Genomic DNA, 22,178 nt, shown 5'->3' with positions numbered 1-22,178 from the left:
CTCCTCTTCCTTCTCCTCCCCCCTCCTCCTATTCCTCCTCCTCCTATTCCTCCTCCTCTTCCTTCTCCTCTTCCTTCTCCTCCCCCCTCCTCCTATTCCTCCTCCTCCTATTCCTCCTCCTCTTCCTTCTCCTCCCCCCTCCTCCTATTCCTCCTCCTCCTATTCCTCCTCCTCTTCCTTCTCCTCTTCCTTCTCCTCCCCCCCTCCTCCTCCTTTCTTCTTCTTCTTCCTTCTTCCTTCTTCCTTCTTTCTTCTTTCTTCTTTCTCTTTCTTTTTTTTGAGATGGAGTCTCTCCCTGTGGCCCAGGCTGGAGTGCAATGGCATGATCTCGGCTCACTGCAACCTCCACCTCCTGGGTTCAAATGATTCTCCTGCCCCAGCCTCCCCAGTAGCTGTGATTACAGGTGCCTGCCACCACGCCCAGCTAATTTTTGTATTTTTAGTAGAGACAGGGTTTCACCATGCTAACGAGGCTGGTCTTGAATTCCTGACTTCAGGTGATCCGCCCGCCTCGGCCTTCCAAGGTGTTGGGATTACAAGTGTCAGCCACCGTGCCTGGCCAGGACTGTTCCTTCTATGTCAGGTGGTGCAGGCTGAAGTCAGCAGGGCGGGCAGTTCAGCAAAATCAGTGCCTGCAAAGAGAAGGGAGGAAGGACAAAGTCCAGCCCGCCAGGGTGGGCCAACACCCATGCCATCACTCATCATCTCCAAGCAAGGCTTCAGCTTCATGGGTACAGAGGACCTGCAGGGGTTGCTGGCATCCTTCCTCAGGAGCTCTACCCATCACAGGCCCAGGAGTTGGAGGACCTGAGGAGGAGACCCAGCAGGAACGTGAGCGCTGTGGGTTCAGCTGCTGCCCCAGGCCACCCCTGACCCAGGGGCCCATCAATAACACATGCCAGCTATAGCAGGGCCTCATGCCCACACTGACCATGATGCATGGAAAGAAGAGAGCTACTTTCTGCATTTCATGTCAAGTCTCTCTTGCAGTTCAGGTTAACCTGGAACTGTGCAGGGAAGAGAATTCTGAGAAATGGAATCCGGCTGTTATAAATTGTCAAACTCCAAATTGCCACAGGGTTCCCATAGGAGTGAGCACCTCAGGGCTGGCTGAGGGTTCTCTTTTTTTTTTTTGAGATGGAGTTTCGCTCTTGTTACCCAGGCTGGAGTGCAATGGCGCGATCTCGGCTCACCGCAACCTCTGCCTCCTGGGTTCAGGCAATTCTCCTGCCTCAGCCTCCTGAGTAGCTGGGATTACAGGCACGCGCCACCATGCCCAGCTAATTTTTTGTATTTTTAGTAGAGACGGGGTTTCACCATGTTGACCAGGATGGTCTCGATCTCTCGACCTCGTAATCCACTCGCCTCGGCCTCCCAAAGTGCTGGGATTACATGAGGGTTCTCTTAGGCAAAAGCAGAGAGGAAGAAAGTTCCAGGTGGAAGAAAGGGTGTGCGAAGCCTTGGGAACACAACATCTTGGGGAAATGGGTCGTGGGGCCCCAGGCCTCGCTGGTGGGAGGCCTTCAGAGCCAGCTCAGGCGTTTCCTGGTTTGGGGCTTTGTATTTTAGATGGGTCACTGTCAGTGTGAGGAGGCGGGCTGTGTGCCTCCCAGGAGGCAGGGAGAACTGAAGGAAGGGAGCGATCTGTAAGGTCTAAAGGCCTTGTTAAGCCTTGTGATGTGCTGATATGCTTGGAACCACCGGCTTAGCTTATTTATTTACTTCTTTATTCTACTTCCACTTTCTACATTCTTTTACCCACTGGCTGCTTCCACCCACCCTTTAGGGAGTGTCTCCTTCACGTCAGGAATGCTTGGTAGTCAGGACAACACAGCCCCCAACCTCTCACCTAAAAGCGTTGCCCAAATAAAACCTTACAAGTCAGGATAGTGCTTGAAGAGGATTGGCCACTTGTTTAATTGGATTACTCTGTGTTCTTTTCTGAAAATCTCACTTGCAGTACTGCTTATTTTATTTTCGAGGTGTTGGATACAAGTTGGGAACAGAGGAGGAGGTATGGGCACTGTGATCCTGGCCTCTCCTAGGCTAAGCCCTTGCTTCCAAGCACATCTGCACATCTCGGATACCTGGAGAGCTTGTTGGAGAGACAGATCCTCAAGGTCTTGCCCAGACCTAATGCATTCGACCTCCAGATGCGGAACCCTGGAGGCTTCTCAGAAGTTTCCCAGGAGACTCTTAAGCAGCCAGCTTGGCTTTATGAATCGCTCCCCAAATCAATGTCTTGTCAGCTTCAAGCTCTTGGCCTTTGCGCCGCGTCTTAGGCACAGGTGGAATTGGGGGCTGTTCAGCTGATGCCAGTAGAGGTCATTTCATTGTCATAGTGACCTTGGAAAGCTTTCCGGTGTCTGAATCATTTCCAGCAGGTGCTTGTGCGCTCACAGAATAAGAAAGGGGAAGCACGTGAAGTAATCTGAGAGCGAGGTGAGATCAGCGAGCGGAGTGACCACGCATGAGAGGGCAGTGTCCACTCTGAGTGGACGCAGGTGTGGAGGGCGCATGGCAGTGACAGAGATTCTTGGGAGTTTAAAAATGAGTTCTGAGAAGACAGGAAAGCTAGAATTTTCGTTTGCATAGTAACCATGTCTGAATGAATTAGAAGTGGGGTGGGGGAAGGCTCAAGTGGTTGCCACCGGCTAGACGCAGATTCCGGGCTGCCCACTGGGAGAAGTAGGGCAGGTGGGCGGCTCCCCCAGCAGTGCCCGGAGGGGTTGCTGGTCATCGTGCTCTGCAGCAGGAGGAAGGGCCCTCCGTGCGCGCAGTGCCTCCAGCCTTGGCCTTCGGTGCTGCTTCCCCCAGGCTCCCCTGCTGCCCCCAGGGCAGCTGGCAGAAGAAAAGCGGCAGCCCTGGTCCCCACATCCCTCCAGGGTCCTCTGTGCCCAGGCTGCACAACGGCCTGCATGGCCAGCAGGCCTTGGGGATGGTGAATGGGAGCCACTGTTTGTTTCTACTGAGAAAGTCCTGACCTGCTTCCGGAGCTGTCGCCATGGAAACATAAGGAGGAGGTCCTTGAATGGAGCCTCTTTCCTCCCCATCTGCCCTACTCTCTTCCCCACCCCAGGCTGAGGCTGGTCAGGGCCAGCCCCCTGCTGCCTTGCTTTCCACCTAGGTTCCTGCACATTTGGTAAAAATACTCAAAGCTGGGGGCCCTCCCTTCCCGTCTCTGTGGGGATCGGTGACCCCATATCCATGCCACCCCAGCATGTGGCAGCCCCTTCTCACAGCGGCTCTTAACCTGGGCCTGCCTCAGGCAAACAGAGAGCCAGAGGGCTTTCCCGAGGGGCCCCTCCCCACCCTCAGCCAGAAGAAAAGCCTCTCTTGGACTCCATATTTTTTATACATATGCAGGGAATTTTAACAAAGGAAATAGAGCACACAATTTTGCTCCATTTACAGAATAATTGGGGACCATTTAATAATGTAAACAGGCCAGGCATGGTGGCTCACACCTGCAATCTGAGCACTTCGGGAGGCAGAGGCAGGTGGATTGCTTGAGCCCAGGAGTTTGAGACCAGCCTGGGCAATGTGATGAAATCTCAGCTCTACAAAAACAAATACAAAAATTAGCTGGACATGGTGGTGCGCACTTGTAGTCCCAGCTATTTAGGGGGCTGAGGAGGTATGAGGATCACCTGAGCCTGGGGAGGTTGAGGCTGCAGTGAGCTGTGATTGTATCACTTCATTCCAGCCTGGGCAACAGAGTGAGACCCAGAGTGTCTCAAAATAATAATAATAATAATATAATAATGTAAACAAAGGTAATTTCTTTTTAGTAGGCTGCTTAAGCTCATAAGAAATTACCTTTTTTTTCCTCATTTTTATAATAGCTAGTTTTTGTGGTGAACATAATATGCTACAACCCTGTCTTGTTTTATTTTGCTTTTGACAATGATTCAGTAATTCGTAAGATTTAAAAAAGACCTAAGTAAAATTTAAAAGTCACAGTGAGGCAGTAAAATGAAGGCATTTGTTTTCACTGGTTAGATCAAAACCAGAATAAAAAGCAGAATTTCAAGTCTCTCCCTTTTTTTTACACTTTAATTTGTATGCCTACTGAAGAATCATCTAACATCAGAATCTGTCCTGAAGCTGCAGACTCCAGGGGCCACATTACAAACTTAAATTGCCAGTAATTAGAGACAATGCAGTTTTGGCTTTGGGCTCACAGTATTGCACTGGGTACTGTGAATACTGTGCTCAGTAAGACTAGTGAACCTCTTGAGTTTGCGAAGCTCAAGTTTTACTGGGAAAAACGTTGGTGTGGGTGTCCAAAGAGCTGAGTTTAACCTCCAGTTCTGTGACTTACGATGACGAATTGCGTGACCTTGGACAAGTCACTTACATGAAGACTCTAGGCCAGAATCTCTTTATACATATGGTGGGCTAGTTTTTTTCAGGGGTTCTGTGAGCCTGAAATATGACGAGATATATGAATGTACTTGGTAAGCCAAACCAATGCTTTGTGAAAGTTAGTGGTTTTCGTTTCTTAACCAGTAACTGTGTATTCATCCGTTCTCACGCTACTAATAAAGACATAGCAGAACTGGGTAATTTATAAAGGAAAGAGGTTTAATTGACTCACAGTTCCACATGGCTGGGGAGACCTCAGGAAACTTGCAATCATCGCAGAAGGGGAAACAAACACGTCCTTCTTCACATGATGAGTGGAGGAAAAGAATGAATGCCCAGCGGAGGGGGAAGTCGCCTTATAAAACTATCAGATCTCATGAGAACTCACTCACTATCACTAGAACAGCACGAGGGTAACTGTCCCCATGATTAAATTACGGACCACCAGGTTCCACGCCTGTTGGAAACACAGAGCCAAACCATATTGAACGGTTAGGATGATATTCACCTGCACGTAACTGACAGCTGACTTCAGTGTTCAGACAATGGGGTCATCTTCTCATATAGCAGGGAGTCTGGAGTTGGGCTTTCCAAGGCTTAAGCAGCTACTCTACCATTCTTAGTATGGGACTTTCTTCCTTGTGATAAAATGATGTCTGCCTGGGCATTGTTCCAGGAGGGATAATGGGAAGAGCCAGGCAAAAGATGTGTAGATGGAGTAAATCCTTTTTGTCATAGAAACACTAGCTTTCTTAGAAACATCTCACCACGAAGTTCTAGTCTTTCTTCTCTGCCAGACACTGACATGTGGCCTCAACTAACTGCAAAGGACTCTGGGGAAGTGAATATTATAACAGGGTATACTGCTACCACAAGCAAAATCAGGACTCTGAAAGTAAGAAAGAAAATGAAATGGATATTGACATGGGAGGCAACTAGCTTGACTATTTTTATGTTACAGTGAGATTTTCTTGAGTATTGTAAACTCATGGAAGGTATGGGCCATGTTGTCTGCAGTTTCTTCATCCAGTGGCATAGAGCTTCATTATCTATACCATGCAAACAATAAACCATTGATTATACATGAAATTGGTCAGTTGCTGATTCCTTTTTATATGATCTCACATTGTAAAAAAAATTATATGGGCCAGACATGGGGGCTCACACCTGTAATCCCAGCACTTAAGGAGGCTGAAGTGGAAGAATTCCTCGAGGCCAGAAGTTCAAGACCAGCCTGGACTACATAATGAGTACTTGTCTCTATAAAAAACAAAAAAAAAAAAATCAAAAAATTAGTTGGGCATGATGGCATACGACTAGAGTCCCAGCTACTTGGAAGGCAAATGCAGGAAGATTGCTTGACCCCAGGAGGTAGAGGCTACGATAAGCCATGATTGTACCACTGCACTCTAATCTGGTGACAGAGCAAGAACCTATCTGAAAAAAAGAATTATATATGTACATATATATATATACACACACTCTCTAGTATATATTATGGGATATTATGAACATTAGTTATTAACTTTGAAGGAATTGGGAAGGCATTTATAACTTTACAGTACTGGAATAGATGCTGTTACTGTCAACAGTGTTATTAGCATCAAAGCAGGCATTCACAGAACAATTTTATCTTAACTTCTTAGATAGTTCAGACCCATGAAGCCATAAAGGAAGAAAAATATGGCCCAGATGGAAAAGAGAAGACCCACTGAGGGGCTTTTGGAAACCTCAGAGGACGACTGAATCGCATCCCAGATCTGACTCTCCCTACCTTGAGCCCACATTGCTCTTGCACTTGGATAGTCCTGGCGTTACTGAGGCCGTGGCCCAGATACAACCAGGCCATGGGCTCCCCTGTGAAGAGATGGGATTTGGCTGCTTTTCAGACGTGAAACTCTAAGTTTCTGCCAGTGACCCGCATCATTAACTTTCGGTACAAGTTACCAGTTGGTGAATGAAAGGACACAAATCTCTTTCACTGCACCTTTGTGGGGGATTTTCAGAGTCAACAGGGATGGGCCCTGTCCTTGGCCGGGAGAGCCTGTTAGCCATTCCTGAGGTGCCAGAGAACCAGCCCCTTACAAGTTAAGAAATGGAAGTACATTTGGAGAGGGACTAAGGATGTCTTGGCTTATAGGTAGAGTGGTTGAAAGAAAAGGCGGTAATAATAGCTAGCTTATTTTATTTAATTATTTTAGTGCTTGGCATGTACAGGCGTGTAGTAAGTACAGTAAAAGCCACAACTCACGGAAAACTCTAGAAATTCTATGTGATCAGTAGCATTATTGTCTCTATTTTGCATAGCAGGAAACGGATTTGGTAGAAGTACATAACTTGCCCAGAGTTACTATCAGTAGTGGGTAGAGCTTGGCTTTGAACACTGGCATTTGGACTCCTGAATTCACATTCTGAGCCATTTGTTGTGCAATGCCATTTCCCGGGTAGTGGCCTTATGACAACATTTGAGACATCCTTCACATTGAGATACCAGCCAGCTGCTCATGATCTCTACCACAGACAGAACAAAAGGAGGCAGGCTGGATTTGCAGCAGGAAAGATAATGTTTACTTACCTACAACTTCCATCTGTCTAATACAATTAGCAGGGGATTGAAGGATAACAAAGGTGGTTGTCATTAGAACTAACACTGCGTGTCTAAATTAGCTGTATCTTTCTCCTTATTTTTCTGAGTAAGACGCCCTTTTGAGACTTCTTATATAGAAGGAATAGGCTGACTTAAAGTGGTTCTGATATCAGTTGTAAACCAAAGATATACAAAGAGGGTGGGGTAGAAAAGTCAAAAATTCTACAACTCACGGCTGGAAATTTCAAATCTTTCAATGTCCTTTTAGCACCTGCAAGTGTAAGAATTTGGATTATGGGGCAAAAAGTCCCCTTTGAACCAGAATTAAAGATTAGATGGTATTACTGTTTAGAGGCAACATTTACACTTCATACCTGAAAACCCCGCCAGTTCTTTTGGAGAGTTAATGTTTTGGAGAGTCAATGGTAATTGAGGTAATTGATGGACCCCAAGCCATTTCCCATGATATAAATATGTGCCTGTATTGAAAAGCTATGAAACGTCAATAAAAAATTATTTGGTATACAATGTGTCGTATACAATAAGCTAAATACTGCTTAAGGAAGACAGTAGGATATAATAACATGTGAATAATGGAAATAATAGGCTGAAAATCCATTGGATAAAGAAATTTTGACATCATGCTCAATCATTATGCGTGTTGTGTTTTGTAATTCTGAGAAACATACAAATTGCTTTTATAAAGTGATAGAGAAGTCAAGGAGAAATTCTTGTGTCCATCTCAATTATTTGAGAGAAGTTAATGATAAAATAATTTGCAAGGAGGAACCTTAGTGATTTGGAAACTTAGAATCTAGAATAGGAGATATGTAATAGCAATACTTGGGGGGATAAAAAGGGCTAGCCGGATAGAGAAGACTAAGACAGTTTGTCAGTTTGGGACTGCTCTCTGAATAGTTACAAGAAGTAACATTTACTTGGAGCTTCCCTAGTGCGAGACGCTGTGCAAAGCTCTTAACATTCACTCCGATGTACTCCTCCTAACGATCCATTAAGGGGTACTGTTTTTATCATCACACTTGCACTTAAAAAGACAGTCAAGGCTTAGATTGGTGGCAGCGCTGGTGTTTACCTCTAGTTCTGCCTGACTCCTGAGCGTGTGTGCTGGGTCAGGCCATTGTCTTGTATTTGGCACTGCAGATACCTGCCTTGATCGTATATAAAGGTGACCTTGTAGCACAAAGCCAGCAAGTCCAGACTGGGAATCGACTGTGAAATGAAAGAAAAACCTGGATGGGGATTATTTGGACCAGCCTGACAAAATGTCACCCATGTTGTCATTGATACTGAATATTATTGGAGTTCTAATGGTATGCCAGATTCGGCAATAGAATTACTTTTCAGTCTCAGCCAGTGAATTCACAAGCTAAATCATGGACCCAAGGAAGAGAGGTGCACAGGGTGTGGAATTTAAGGAGGCACTCACTCCCTGCACCTGCCAGTTTCTGAGAGAGAGCATTAAGCTTAGGCTCTCATTGTCTCTCTGGCGTTATCCAAGTCCTGGCCCTGTGGCTGGAGAAAGGGTGATCCTTGAATTTTTATGGCAACTAGTGAATCGTATGAATTGAATTTTGTTTCATATCTATTTCTCTTAAACATGGGAAATAGATTTGTATGATGAAAATATCTTTGATACCCTTTGGGTATCAAAGGGTATCAAAAGAAATATTAAATTGAGGCATTATTTCCTTAACATGAAATGCTTTGTCAGGAAAGGAGCAGAATATGAGGGTACAAAGTTATCCATACTTAAGTAGGACATAAAAAAAAGAAAATCTTAACTACTTATTAATGTAAGTCCTTCAACCTCTTAACCTTCCCCTGCCTCCCCCTGTACACGCACAAATCAGTAGCACAGATGTGTCAGGCATTTCTTGAAATCGTGGAGAAAAGGCTGCTACTGGCTTTGGGGACTGCCTTGGCAGGGCTGGGATGATGCAGGAAAAGACCCAGACACAGCAAAAGCCCAGATTCCAAATTCAGCAGGAAATCAACTAATGGAGAAGTTTATTTCCTGAGACTCAAGATTAAGGAACTTTGAAAATCCCTTAAGTACAGGATTTCCAGTAACATATAGCGTATGTTCCTTTCTTGGAAATTAGGTTATAATCGCTTTCATTTTTTTTCCACTTTTCTTTCTTTTTTGTTTTTTTCTTTTGTTTTCTTTTTTTGTTATAATGAAGTTTCTGGACAGCTCACCAAAGCCAAAACATGAAGTGTATTTCAGGAATTTCTCTATGCTTGACCATTCATTGTGCTTTTCTGGTGTGCTGGACACAGCATGTAGAAACGAGACAGAGTTGTCTTTTCCTGGATGTAGCTTAGACTATCTGTGCATGAACAGAAGACGAAAAATAAGTTTGAGCCATAGTATTTGGTCTCCTTTCCTTCTAGAAGCAGATGCAGGGGGGGGAGGGTCACGCAATAGTCGTAATGTCAATTCCTGAAAAGTGTTCTTGGAATATTTAGTTCTGATACTTCCATAGGCCGTGGACAGATTTGGTGCTGAAAACTTTCTATTTTTGCAAGTTCTTCTGAGCAATTTACTCAAGAGCCAGGCCAGTATCTAATGGTATCCCCTTTCCGTCTATCCCTTGGTAAGTAGAAGAGGGGCATCATGTTAAAGAATGTATACAATTTGGAATTCTGTGTAAGCGAGAAGGAGCCTGGGGAAGAGGGTGAGCTGTTGGACTCGGGAGTCAGAAATGTGGCCACCAAGCCCAGTTAGGCCCTTGCCCAGCGTGACTGGACCTCAGGCATGCCATCACTCCCGTCCCCGTGATAGTCCTATTCTGTGATGCGGAGTAATGAGAGTATTGCATTGACAGGTGGAATTCTATGCAAGTGAAAAGAATTTCATGTTGACCTGTGTGTGTTCTTCCTCCTACTATTTGGTCTTATAAGGATCTCCACTGTAAAGCAGTAGACTCACTGGAAAAGAAAATATGGCAACGTAGAGTTACCACTGTGTGGAGTATAAGGCTGCAAAATATTTTTTTAACTGTGTGTGTGTGTGTGTGTGGCGAAGTCTCACTCTGTTGCCCAGACTGATGTGCAGTGACATGATCTCGGCTCACTGCAACCTCTGCCTCCTGGGTTCAAGCGATTCTCCTGCTTCAGCCTCCTGAGTAGCTGCAATTACAGGTGCTCTGCACCACACCTGGCTAATTTTGGTATTTTTAGTAGAGATAGGGTTTCACCATGTTGGCCAGGCTGGACTGGAACTCCTGACCTCAGGTGATCCGCCCGCCTCGGCCTCTCAAAGTGCTGAGACCACAGGTGGGAGCGACAACGCCCAACTGCAATATAATTTTTGTAAAATTGAGTTTAATGTTATTCAAGCCAGAAAGGTAAAGGAGCACTCTGCCTGCTTTTCCTTCCTCCACTGGCCGCTCATCTTAAGGGAACTCACCTTCCCTTTCTGACCCCTAAAAATCAGGTTACCCCAGAGCTCAGTCTTCATAATGTTTCTCTCTTTGTTGTGTTCAGCCAATCTCAGAGCTTAGAGTACGCAAGTGACTTACAAATTCTTATCTGCAGCTCTCGACTCACATATCCAACAGTTTCTTTACTGTCTCCACAGGATGTTTAATAAGCACTGCAAACATAGCATGTCCAAAATGGACCTCGTGTTCCCTCCCCTGCTGCTACCCTAACCAGCTTTCCCCATTTGGGGAAGTGAATGTTATTTCAGCTCATTGTTGAGGTTTCTGCTCAGAGATGCCTTCTCTGTCCCATCATCTCAACTTCTCCCCACTTCCCACTTCTTGACTCTGCAGTCTCCCTCCTTGAATCTGTCTTGTTTATTGCTGTGTTCTCAGAACCTCAGAGGATGCTGACTCCTACTGGGAGGTGAATAAATAAGCACTCAATGAAAGAATGAGTGAAAATGAATACACAAAGAAATTTAACAAAGAATTTGTTAAAGATGGAGGTCGGAGGAACGAAACTAGTTCAGTTCTGGGGATGCTGTCTCTTACTTTTTTTTTTTTTTTAAAATGCAATTGATAAATTCCTTAATGTAGGAATTTTCTTAAGTGAATTTTGCCTTCCGGAACAGCTAAAGCAGTGTAGGGATCTTGAGGAAAAATGTTGACACTTAAGCAGGTTTGGGGTCTTAAAATAGTAGGAGTTACAGTATTTTCTAAGGTTTATTTCTGAGACTTTAAATCCAATACTTCATGATAATTAAATGTTTAAATGGAGTTTTAAAGCACAGCAGAAATATTAATTATTGCTTCCTGGTCATCAAAATCCATGCTGTTCCCATCCTTTCTAGCCATTGACATTGAAAAAAATGAGTCCAAAGAGCAGATCCACCTCCAGCACCCACCATCCTCGGGCCTGGGGCATCTGGCTGGAGGAAGGAGATTCTACCAGGAGGCTTCTTTGGAACTGACGTCTCAGCATTAATTTCTTCCACCAGGAGATCAGTAAATGACCCTTTCCACCTGCTGCCATCCACATTTGGACTGGGGTTATATCATTGATTTTTGCTCCTGCTGGATGAATTTTAATAGTCAGTCTCAAGGAGAAAGGAGATGGCATTTTGCATTGCTTCTATGCCAGCTTCTGTTTGCAGGGAGAAGTCACTGCATCCAAATTCATACGGTGTCATTTTCCTCCTTTGCAAATTTGATGAGCTGGAGAGCCTCACGCTTATGAAACATGGGATTGTTATTCTTTGGCCAGCATCTAGGTGGTGAACTTGTGAAATTTTAAAAACAAAATCCCACTCACCACAGCAAGATGAATAAAGAAACTACAGTGCCATCTGCTGGCTACCTGGGGAAATTCAAGCAGTGCCTGGGACAAGCTTAAACTAGATGATACAGTTATTCAAAGTGTGTGACAATTTGAAGACTGTAGATGAAAAATAATGAAACTATTGTCAGTCATCATTTTAGAGAGGAAAATATGATTACATTTTGTGATAATGGTGGAGCACTGAGAGCGTACGTTTTTCTGCAGTGTGCTTTTTGAAGTATTTTGGTGACCCTCAGGGAAAGTAGAAGTTCACAGTTTATGTTTTGACTTATTACCTAATCAGTTTTATCCCGAGGTAGGGTTATTGGTCCTTAGCAATTATGTCAAGACTTCTATAGTCCTGGCCAGGCATGGTTGCTCACGCCTATAATTCCAGGACTTTGAGAGGCCGAGGTAGGTGGATCACCTGAGGTCAGGGGTTCAAGTCCAGCCTGGCCAACATGGTGAAACTGCATCTTTACTAAAAATACAAAAATTAGCTGGGTATAGTGGTGCCCACCTGTAGTTCCTGGAGGCTGAGGCAGAAAAATTGCCTGAACCTGGGAGGCAGAGGTTGCAGTGAGCCGAGATCGCGCCACTGTCCTGCAGCCTGGGCAACAGAGCAAGACTCTGTCTCAATAAAAAAGAAAAAAAACTAGCTGGGCATGCTGGCATGTGCTTGTAATCCCAGCTACTCTGGAGGCTGAGGGAGAAGAATCGCTTGAACCCAGGAAGCAGAGGTTACAGTGACCCAAGATCACGCCACTGCACTCCAGCCTGGGCAACAGAGCGAGACTCCATCTCAGGAAAAAAGAAAAAAAAAAAAAAAAGACATCCCTAGTCCTTAGTGTGAGGACAAAAATACATGTGGGGCTCCCTGTGCCTCTGACCTCCCCTTACAGAAAACACGGTTTACCAGCTGCAGACCCCGGCCCACTGAAGTAAGGTGAGCAGATGCACAGCCCCATGACTTGAAGTGCAAAGTCCAGCACAGTAAGATTAAAAAAAAAAAAAATTAAGAATCTAAAGTAAGCAGAAACTCATCTTTCTTTCAGAGGATTTCCTGCCTCAGCCTCCAGCCTGCTAGCTTGCTCTTATTTTGCTCCAGCTTCTCCTGTGGCCCTGAGAGTCACATTGGCTGCTTCTCTTCCTCATTCCTTTCATCCCCCACCCCCATCCTTTCTTAGGCTTTTCTGTTCCAGTCTCGCCTCCTCTCCAGCCTCTGGGTCCCCTTTCTTCCTATTCATCCATGTCCCTTACTTGTGGTGTTATTCGCTACATTTTGACTGAATGATTTACATTTTCAAATGGCTACCTCCTAAAAGCCTTGCAGGTAAATATAGGGATTTGAATTGTTGTGGGGATAGGAGGCAGGAAAGAGGTCTCAGCCATGTTGTGGCACAATCTGGTGATAGGTGGGATTTTCCTTACATGTTCTGTATTCACAGCATAGGAGTAAGGGGAAATAACTAGAACTCAAATCTAGCTCTTGTCCTCTGCAGCGGTTTCTTCCCTGATTCTGTTCTGAGCTTGGACTCTCCCCTAGTTTACAATAGAAGGCTTTCAGATTTTTGTGCTGGTCATCCACAGCTCACCGCACTCAGTGGTGGAGAATGGTGGTGCTTGCAGGGCTGGGCCTGCCACTCAGAAATGGCACCCAGTATCAGCCCACACCCATGCAACTACCAAAGGGTGGTGGCTTATTAAAGGCAGCTCTGCATGAAAAAGCCTCCCTCCCCTCTCTCTGGTCACCTTAGATTCTCAAGGTCCTTCTATCCAAAAGGTAGACAGAAAATCACTTTAGGTGATTAGGATGTTCAGTTTCTCTTCCTGTACCGTATTTTGTTTTTTAAGAGACAGAGTCTCATTCAGTCACCCAGTTTGGAGGTCAGTGGTGCGACCATAGCTCACAGCAACCTTGAACTCCTAGGCTCAAGTAGTCCTCCTGCTGCAGCCTTCCGAGTAGCTACGACTATAGGCTCATGTCACCATGCCCAGCTAAACGTTTTTAAAGTTTTTTTTTTTTTTTTTGTAGATATGGTGTCTTACTATGTTGCCCAGGCTGTTCTCCTCCTGCTCAGCCTTTCCTCTAAAATTTTTTTAGTATAACTCATCTCTGGCCTCCAACTCTCTGGTCTTTTCACTCATTCAGATGTGAAAATCACCTCTTCCATCTTCCTTCCTGGCAGTGAACATGTAGTGCAGATTCGGGTTTAAATACCCAAAGTGTCTGTGTCTGTTCTGATGCAGGTGCCTTCTTTCTGGTTTTCCTTGGCTACAAGCCCAAGGATACTGAACTTTCCTTCTGGGCTTTGGACCCACCTAATGAAAGATTTTGTTCCATGCTCCTCCCTCCCTCCCTCCCTCCCTCCCTCCCTCCCTTCCTTCCTTCCTTCCTTCCTTCCTTCCTTCCTTCCTTCCTTCCCTCCCTTTTTTTCTTTCTTTCTTCCACGTTTCGCTCTGTCACCCAGTCTGGAGTACAGTGGTACGATCTTGGCTCACTGCAACGTCTGCCTCCTGGGTTCAAGCAATTCTCCTGCCTCAGCCTTCCAAGTAGTGGGAATTACAGGCGTGCGCCACCACACCTGGCTAAGTTTTGTATTTTTAGTAGAGATGGGGTTTTGCCATGTTGTCCAGTTTGGCCTCAAACTCAAGTGATCTGCCCGCCTTGTTCCCGTTTTGATGCAACCAACTTTTAACTTTCTTTGGTTTTCCCAAAAAAGAACAAAGAAAGGCTTTGAATCAATACAGGCTGAGAACATATTGAAGCTATATTCCCTACTCCCTTCTCCCATTTTCATGCTTTCTTTCTTTAAATTTTGTTTATCTGAGTTTTTTTCTGGATAAATGCTTAATGAACTGGTTTTCGGCTGTGTACACTTTTCAGATTATTTGAGTTCATCCGTATCTGCCTTCACAAACTGGCAGCCAAAGGTGTTAGGGTAGGGGGCAAATTCGATGCCCAGACATGTATTGATTAATTTGGACACATTTTTAAAAACTGGTTTATTTGCCACCACTTAAAAATGTTAGAGGTCTCATATAAAAATTCAGATTTCTGGCCAGGCGCAGTGGCTCACCACCTGTAATCACAGCACTTTGGGAGACTGAGGCGGGTGGATCACCTGAGGTCAAGAGTTCAAGACCAGCCTGGCCAACATGGTGAAACCCTGTCTCAACGAAAAATACAAAAATTAGCTGGGCATGGTGGTGCATGCCTATAATCCCAGCTACTCGGGAGACTGAGGCAGAAGAATTGCTTGAACCCGGGATGCGTAGGTTGCAGTGAGCTGAAATTGTGTTACTGCACTCCAGTCTGGGCAACAGAGCAAGACCCCATCTAAAAAAAAAATGCAGATTTCTGGCTTCTGAACATTGGAACATTCAGCGGGATGGACATTACACTTGCCAACTGGCAGCAACCAACTGGAGGAACTCCGTACTGGCCGGCCCCTATTAGGGGCACTCAGTCTCCAGCTGTGGGTCTCTCCCCCGCCTCCCCGCCCTCTTTGTTTCCCAAGAGCTGACCCCTGTACTCATGTGCGGGCCCAAGTGGCATTTGCGGTGCTGTTTATGTTTTTATTATCATTTGCTTTCTTTTCCTCTTACACAAGAGACTTCCCAATGGCAGCAATTTCACTTGTATTAATAGTTCACAGAATGAAAGGTACTTCAGTGATCATCTAGTGAAGAAGTCTGTCTTCTTCATTTAATGTTACGGGTCTCACCTTCGAGTGAGTCTTTAATAAATGTTGACAAATGGCACACGAGTCTATTTCTAGGAAGTCAGCATATGGGTTAAGAAAAGCCAGTGGTAAATAGCCTATAACAATTTCCCTGGCTGTATTAAGTAGTGTTGATGCTGGTCAGACTAGTTAGGAGGGTTTCCAGTTCTCCCATGAAGGCAAGTCTCCCTGGTAATCTGATTTGTTTTTCTTTTCCAGGAACCCTCTTCATAAATCAAACTCAGAAGACGGCTCTGTAGGTCAGTACCATTCTTCTTGGTTTACCTATTTAATTATTTGAATACTTTATAGAAAACACAAACGTGAAAATATAAAAACTACAAATAATCCTTCTACTCAGAAATAAACACTGTTAAGATTTTGATGTACAACCTTATTCTTTTTCTAGGGTTTAAAAAAATAATTGTGATTATATTCTGCATACTGTTTTATAGTTTTTAAGTTGAATATGTTATGAGCATTTTCCCATGACTGAATATTCTCTACATTAGTAGAGAAAAAGTTGGAAGCAACCTAAATATCCAGCAAAGAACTAATTGGTTAATTGACTTATGGCACATCCAATATGGTGGAATATCATGCAGACTTAAAAATGTACTGCTGCTGTAAAACTCCTGGGGTCTGTATCTCTGATAATGTCCTTAGGATAAATCCTTCAATTTGGAATTTTTTAGATCTAAGATTATGCACAATTAAGCATTGTATATTTTATATATTCTTGATTAGAAAATTCACTCTTGGTTTAGTAACTGCTACCTTGTCTGGGTCAGAGGGTGGGTGGGTGATAGTGATTAGGAACGTAAGTACTCAATGGAATCTGGCTGCCTGGCTTTGAATCTGCCAACTGAATAGCTATCATCTTGTGTAGCTTACCTGTACCAAGCCTCCGTTTTCTCATCTGCTAGGTTGGTGCAATAATGTATGATATAATTGAGTGTTAAATGAAATATGCCATTGCTAGCAAAGTACCTGGATATAATAGCTGAATAAATGTTAGCTATTACCATTCATTAGGTTGCATCTCTGTTTCAGAAGCATGAAAATGGGAGAAGGGAGAAGGGAATATCACGTCAATACATTCTCAGCCTGTACAGTGGTTCAATTCTCTTATCCCAGCAATCTGGGAGCCCAAGGCGGGATAATTACTTGAGCCCAGGAGTTTGAGATTGACCTGGGCAGCATAGCAAGATGCTGTCTCTACCAAAAATTTGAAAATTAGCTGGGCATAGCAGCATGCACCTGTAGTCCCAGCTACTTGGGAGGCTGAGGTGGGCGGATCCCTTGAGCCCAGGAGTTTGAGGCTACAGTGAGCTGTGATTGCGACACTGTGCTTCAGTTTGAATGGCAAAGACTGTGTCTCTTAAAAAGAAAATAAATAGGCTGGGCACGGTGGCTCACTCCTGTTACCCCAGCACTTTGGGAGGCCGAGGCGGGTAGATCAGAAGGTTGAGGAGTTCAAAACCAGCCTGGCTAGTCTGATGACTGTAGTCCCAGCTGCTCAGGAGGCTGAGGCAGGAGAATCGCTTGAACCTGAGAGACGGAGGTTGCAGTGAGCCGATATTGCACCACTGCACACCAGCCTGGGCAACAGAGCAAGACCCTGCCTCAAAAAATAAAGAAAATAAAATAAATATTTCTGAACTGTCCAAGAGAAAGGTTGAGTTAATAATAACTAACCTGCTTTAACCCCGCATGGCTGACATTTGCTTCAGTGTTAAGCCCAAAGGCAGTGGGCAATATAAAACTTGCACAGAGCTCTGCCTTTGGCTGAAGATTTCATTCCCATAACTCTGAGGGCTGTCAGAACTTAAATGCAGGCATCCTGTTTTGACAGACGACACCCTTTCTAGCCTGGGAGCACCATAGACATGGTTCCCACGTGTCTGCTTCATTGCTTGGCACCGCCAGTCTAGACTGGGGAAACCCATCACTTTGCTGGGCCCTGTATCCAGTGACGATGGAGCCACCAGCCAGACACCAAGTGGTGACAAAGCAGCTATTTTGGATGTGCCGCATCAGCATGATGGCAGACACCGCTGCTGCCGCTTTTCATCTGTAAAGGATAAAGGACAGCTCTATCCATTAGTTTTACTTACTCTCCCCTTTTGCTTTGCTTTTAAAAAGGCATCACATATTATTGATGATTGGAACCCTACTACATATTAAAAATGTCTCGCTAAAGCAGCGAATTTGTTTTCCCTTGAAAGTCACTGCAGTAGTTTGGAAAGGATGGGGGTGGGGCGCGTAGAGGGAAACCCATTTGGGAGATGCCACAGCCGGATTGCAGTCTTTCTTGTCTTTGTGCCCTGGGTAAGCTGTAGGTGGGTCACCAGGTAGCCTGAATGCCAGGGACGTGGGAGTCATGCCATACCCAGAACCTTGTAGACCACACTTCAGAGAGTAACAGTGGGGGCCAGACCCACAGACCCAGGGGACTCACTCCCCTGACCTGAGGGTCCAGGACATACCAACCATTCTGTATGTGTCATTAAATCTGGAATAACAGAAATAAACCAAGGGTAGATCAACAACAGAAACAACAACAAAACAAAGTGAACTTCTTAAAATACCCTATTTGTGGTATAGTTGAAATAATTGTGGCTAAGACCAAAGCGGGGGAAATATACTGCAAGACAAGGCCAAATTAGGCCTAGTAGTTAAACAAGCAACAAAGTAAACACAAGAACGCATGGTTTGCCTTCCTTTTTGATGTTTCTGTGTTTCTCATCTTAACCCCGCTGCACCGTTTCATGCTACCGGGAAATTTGTATTTCTTTTAAACAACTTTATAGGCATCTCCCATTCTTCCAGTAACTGAAAGAAAGAAAAAAAAACTGTCCTTTTGTGAAATCAAAGTATTCTTACTAGCTTCAAATTATAAGGAAGAGGCTGCTTTTGTTATTAATGAATTTATTGCTTGTGCTTTTTCTTCCTTTTTTTTTTTTTTTTTTTGTTTTTTAAGGAAAAGGAGACTGGAAGAAGAAAAACAAGTATTTCTGGCAGAACTTCCGAAAGAACCAGAAAGGAATAATGAGACAGACTTCAAAAGGTACTGCAATGCAGCCAGCGGACAGTAGGTCCTTTTAGCTCTAACATTTGAAGAAGCCTGTGCTGCCAACCTCAGTGGATGCTCTAAGTTAGCATAACTCACTGCACATGCCCATAAAGCGTTCAACTTTTCTGACATTCCTGTTGTTCCTTTAAGACTTTGTCCCAGTGATTTTCTTTTTTTTAAGTCAAAGAAAACAAAAGGGGGCAAGTTCACAGTTTTTTCCCTTCATAGATCTGACAGCAGAGGCCAAATCTTTAGTCTTTTCAGTCACAGTAACCTCAGAAGAATCTTTAGACTTCTCTTGTCGAGATCTAACCCGAAAGGGTCTAGCAAGCCCTTGCAATGTGTTGGTTTGGGGCTCTGGTGTCTGCATCCCCACTTAGAGCCTTTGCATTCTTCTGAACGTTTGACGCTCTTCTGCGGGACGGTTCTGGGTGTTGCCCCTGGAAACTCTAGTGGTCTGACATCATGGGAATTTGCCCGGGCGGCTTTGTGAAGGGAGTTCTGCCCTACTCTCTGCTGTGTCTTTTGTTGTTGTTTATATAGTAAGTAAATATGTCATCCCTTTGAGGCTCAGTTATATAATTTATGTTTCCCCAGTATTCAGAGAAGAAACCAGAACAAATCCACTTCCAGATTCCAGTCCAGCTGAATGAGGTTATCGATAGATAAAAAGTTTTCCTTGATCACCAGTGACACTACTTCATTTCCTTTACAAAATCTTAGGGTCCTGCACTGTGTGGAATGTCTGTCTAATTATCCATACACGTGGAAATGAGAAAAATGGATGTGAACAGCACACGAGTCACCGCACACCTGGGTTCCTTGGCAACATTCCACATGGCTCTTTTTTTTTTTTTTTAAGTTGTACTACTTTTAAGCATTCCCAGGTTTGTTTTTTGTATACACCCTGCATCACTTGTGATTCCAAATAAACCTTGGATTCTAAAAAACAAAGTCTAATTTAGAAAGAAAGCTAAGGAAACAGGGAGAGGGAGGGAAGGAGGAAGTCCACAGTTTACCAGATAATGTGGATTTTTAAAGAATTCAACCAACTCCCCATCACCCTCTCTGCCATGAGGCTTCTCTCTTCACCCAGCACACGCTATTATTCCCCCTGTGTACGCAGCAAAGGGAACTTGAGGAGTATTTTTGGATTGATTGATTACAAAATGGAAATGAGATAGGGAAATACAGGGCAACATAAATTTTAAAGTCAGCCGTGCCTGAAATGGTTCCCTACAAGTCTACAGGCAGACTCTTTCTCTCTGTTCCTAACACCAAAGGCAAATTAAGCCACAGCCAGGCATCCTAATGATACTGGAAGCTGGTGAAAAGTAGAAAGGAGAAAGATGGGGAGGAGTGTAGGATGCAGGACTGGAGTGGGGATTTTACAGCTCATGTTCAACAGCATGAGCTGTAATGTCCTTCCCCGCATGCTGACCAGAGGCCCCGTTGCCCAAGGTGGCTCAGATATACTGGAGACAATAGCAGTCTGTTCTCTCTGTAGGAAAATCTTAGGAATCTCATGGGTCATTCTCTTCTGTGCAGTTCTAGCTGCTTCCAGGTATGAATTGGAAGTTGATTTTCCCTCAGTTTGGAAACCAATTTATGACAATAATGCTTTCAGATACAAACCTGTATGGCATCCTTCTTTTGATTGACTCAATATGCTTCATGTCTGTGATTTGCACTTGCGTTTTTTTTTTTTTTTCTTTTTCTTTTTTGGTCTTCAGATGGAGTCTTGCTCTGTCATCCAGGCTGGGGTGCAGTGGTAAGATCTCGGCTGATTGCAACCTTCGCCTCCTGGGCTCAAAGCAATTCTCCTGTTTCCGTTTCTTGAGTAGCTGGGATTACAGGTGCCTGACACCGTGCATGGCTAATTTCTGTATTTTTAGTGGAGATGGGCTTTCACCTTGTTGGCCAGGCTGGTCTTGAACTCCTGACCTCAGGTGATCCACCTGCCTTGGCCTCCCAAAGTGCTGGGATTACAGGCGTGAGCCACTGCACCAGGCTGCACTTAGTTCTGAGGAATGTTAACAGTGAAATAGCTTAGTAGGAGGTTTTGCCAGGCCGTGGGTCTAGACTCGGTGACCTTCCTCCTTCTGTCATGACCTAGCGTTCTTTCCCACTTCGTTGCAAAAATATTTTCTTCTCACTTATATTTCAAATGAAAGGACACAGAGAACCCACAGCTGAAGGAGCCTTGGAATGCTTGTGTGATCCAGTTGGGTGTATGAATTAGATCTTTACTCCACCTACATTGCGGAGCTCTCTCTCACTTTCTTACAAAACCCATCCACTGGGCGCTCCATCTCAAAGGCTCTGATCATCTTGAAGGATTTGTTTCTACGGTGACATCCACATGTTCTGCACGCCTCTTCTTCATCAGAGGTGCTTATTGGCCTCTTAAAAAGCAGCGTACTTTTGCTACCCTGTTGCTTCCTCAGTAACATTTAACATAGGTAGTGTCCTGAGCAACATTCTTCCCTAGCCCGAGACAGCAGGTGTCAGCACTGACATTCTGTTTCCTCATTAATGTTTTCATTCCTGTTATTCTTTGTCCCCAATCTCTAGGAGAAGATGTTGGTTACGTTGCCAGTGAAATAACGATGAGCGATGAGGAGCGGATTCAGCTAATGATGATGGTCAAAGAAAAGATGATCACTATTGAGGAAGCACTTGCTAGGGTAAGCATGCAGATACCTGGTTTATATTTGTGAGGACTTGGCTTCCTGAAGCGTAAAAATGTTTGGGGCCATCAAGGGGTATAGTACTCAGGTACCCCTGATATCAGATAAAATATCTATTCTGTTTATTTGATAAAAGCATTCTACCTTGTGAGGTAAAACTTGCAGTCAATGAAAACATGAATGAATGAATGAATGAATGAATGGATGGCAGATATTTTTGATCTGTGGACCACATTAACAAGGAAAACGACCTTTTGAAAAGAATATAATCAGTGTTTAAAACAATTAATTAATAAATAAGAATCTTTCTGAATGCAACTGCAAAATCCACAAGGATTTTGAAAAGAATGTAATCAGTAGTAAAAAATTAATTATTAAATAAGAATCAAATGTAAAAGCATCATAAACATCAGGTTTTTGTTTTCATTTTTGTTTTTTCGAGTTGAGATCTCACAGTGTTGCCCAGTCTATAGTGCAGGGCAGTCACAACTCACTGCAGCTAACCTCCTGGGCCTAAGCGATCCTCCCATGTCAGCCTCCTGAGTAGCTGGGACCACAGGCGTGTGCCACCACACCTAGTTAATTTTTAAATGTTTTACAGAGACAGAGTCTCCTCATGTTTCCCAGCCTGGCGACAGTGAGACTCCCTCTCAAAAAAAAAGATAGTGAACATAATGAATAAATGGGTGTGCTCTGATGACTCCACTGACCAGCTGCTCTCTTATCTCTCTCCATCTGACTCAAGTTTCCCTATTTCCTGAAACACAACGTATTTAAATTAGGCCAGTTAATAACCCTGCAATCGCCTCTATGCATTTAATTGAAAGGAACAGTAGCATGCCTCGTACTTTAAATCAAAAGCTAGGAATGATTAAGCTCATCGCCGAAGGCGTGTTGAAAGCCAGGGTAAGCCAAAAGCTAGGCCTTTGGCATCAAACAGTTAAGCTGGGAATGCAAAGGAAAAG

General features: G+C 44.3%; 1 protein-coding gene across 6 annotated transcripts in view; it reads left to right on the top strand.

Annotated features, from left to right (window-relative positions):
* SASH1 (SAM and SH3 domain containing 1) overlaps window positions 1–22,178 on the top strand; it is a 1,049,232-nt gene that overhangs the window by 953,739 nt on the left and 73,315 nt on the right. For all 6 annotated transcript variants that reach the window (XM_032274338.1, XM_032274343.1, XM_032274342.1 and 3 more), the window contains exons 5-7: window positions 15,667–15,707; window positions 18,431–18,517; window positions 21,098–21,210. In XM_032274338.1, coding sequence (XP_032130229.1) covers window positions 15,667–15,707; window positions 18,431–18,517; window positions 21,098–21,210 — 241 coding nt within the window. The remainder of the gene's footprint in view (window positions 1–15,666; window positions 15,708–18,430; window positions 18,518–21,097; window positions 21,211–22,178) is intronic.

This window comes from Sapajus apella, unplaced genomic scaffold (genome assembly GCF_009761245.1).
Source record: "Sapajus apella isolate SASKATOON/1434 unplaced genomic scaffold, GSC_monkey_1.0 scaffold6, whole genome shotgun sequence".
Lineage (NCBI taxonomy): Eukaryota > Metazoa > Chordata > Mammalia > Primates > Cebidae > Sapajus > Sapajus apella.
This window is presented reverse-complemented; position numbering and strand designations above follow the sequence as displayed.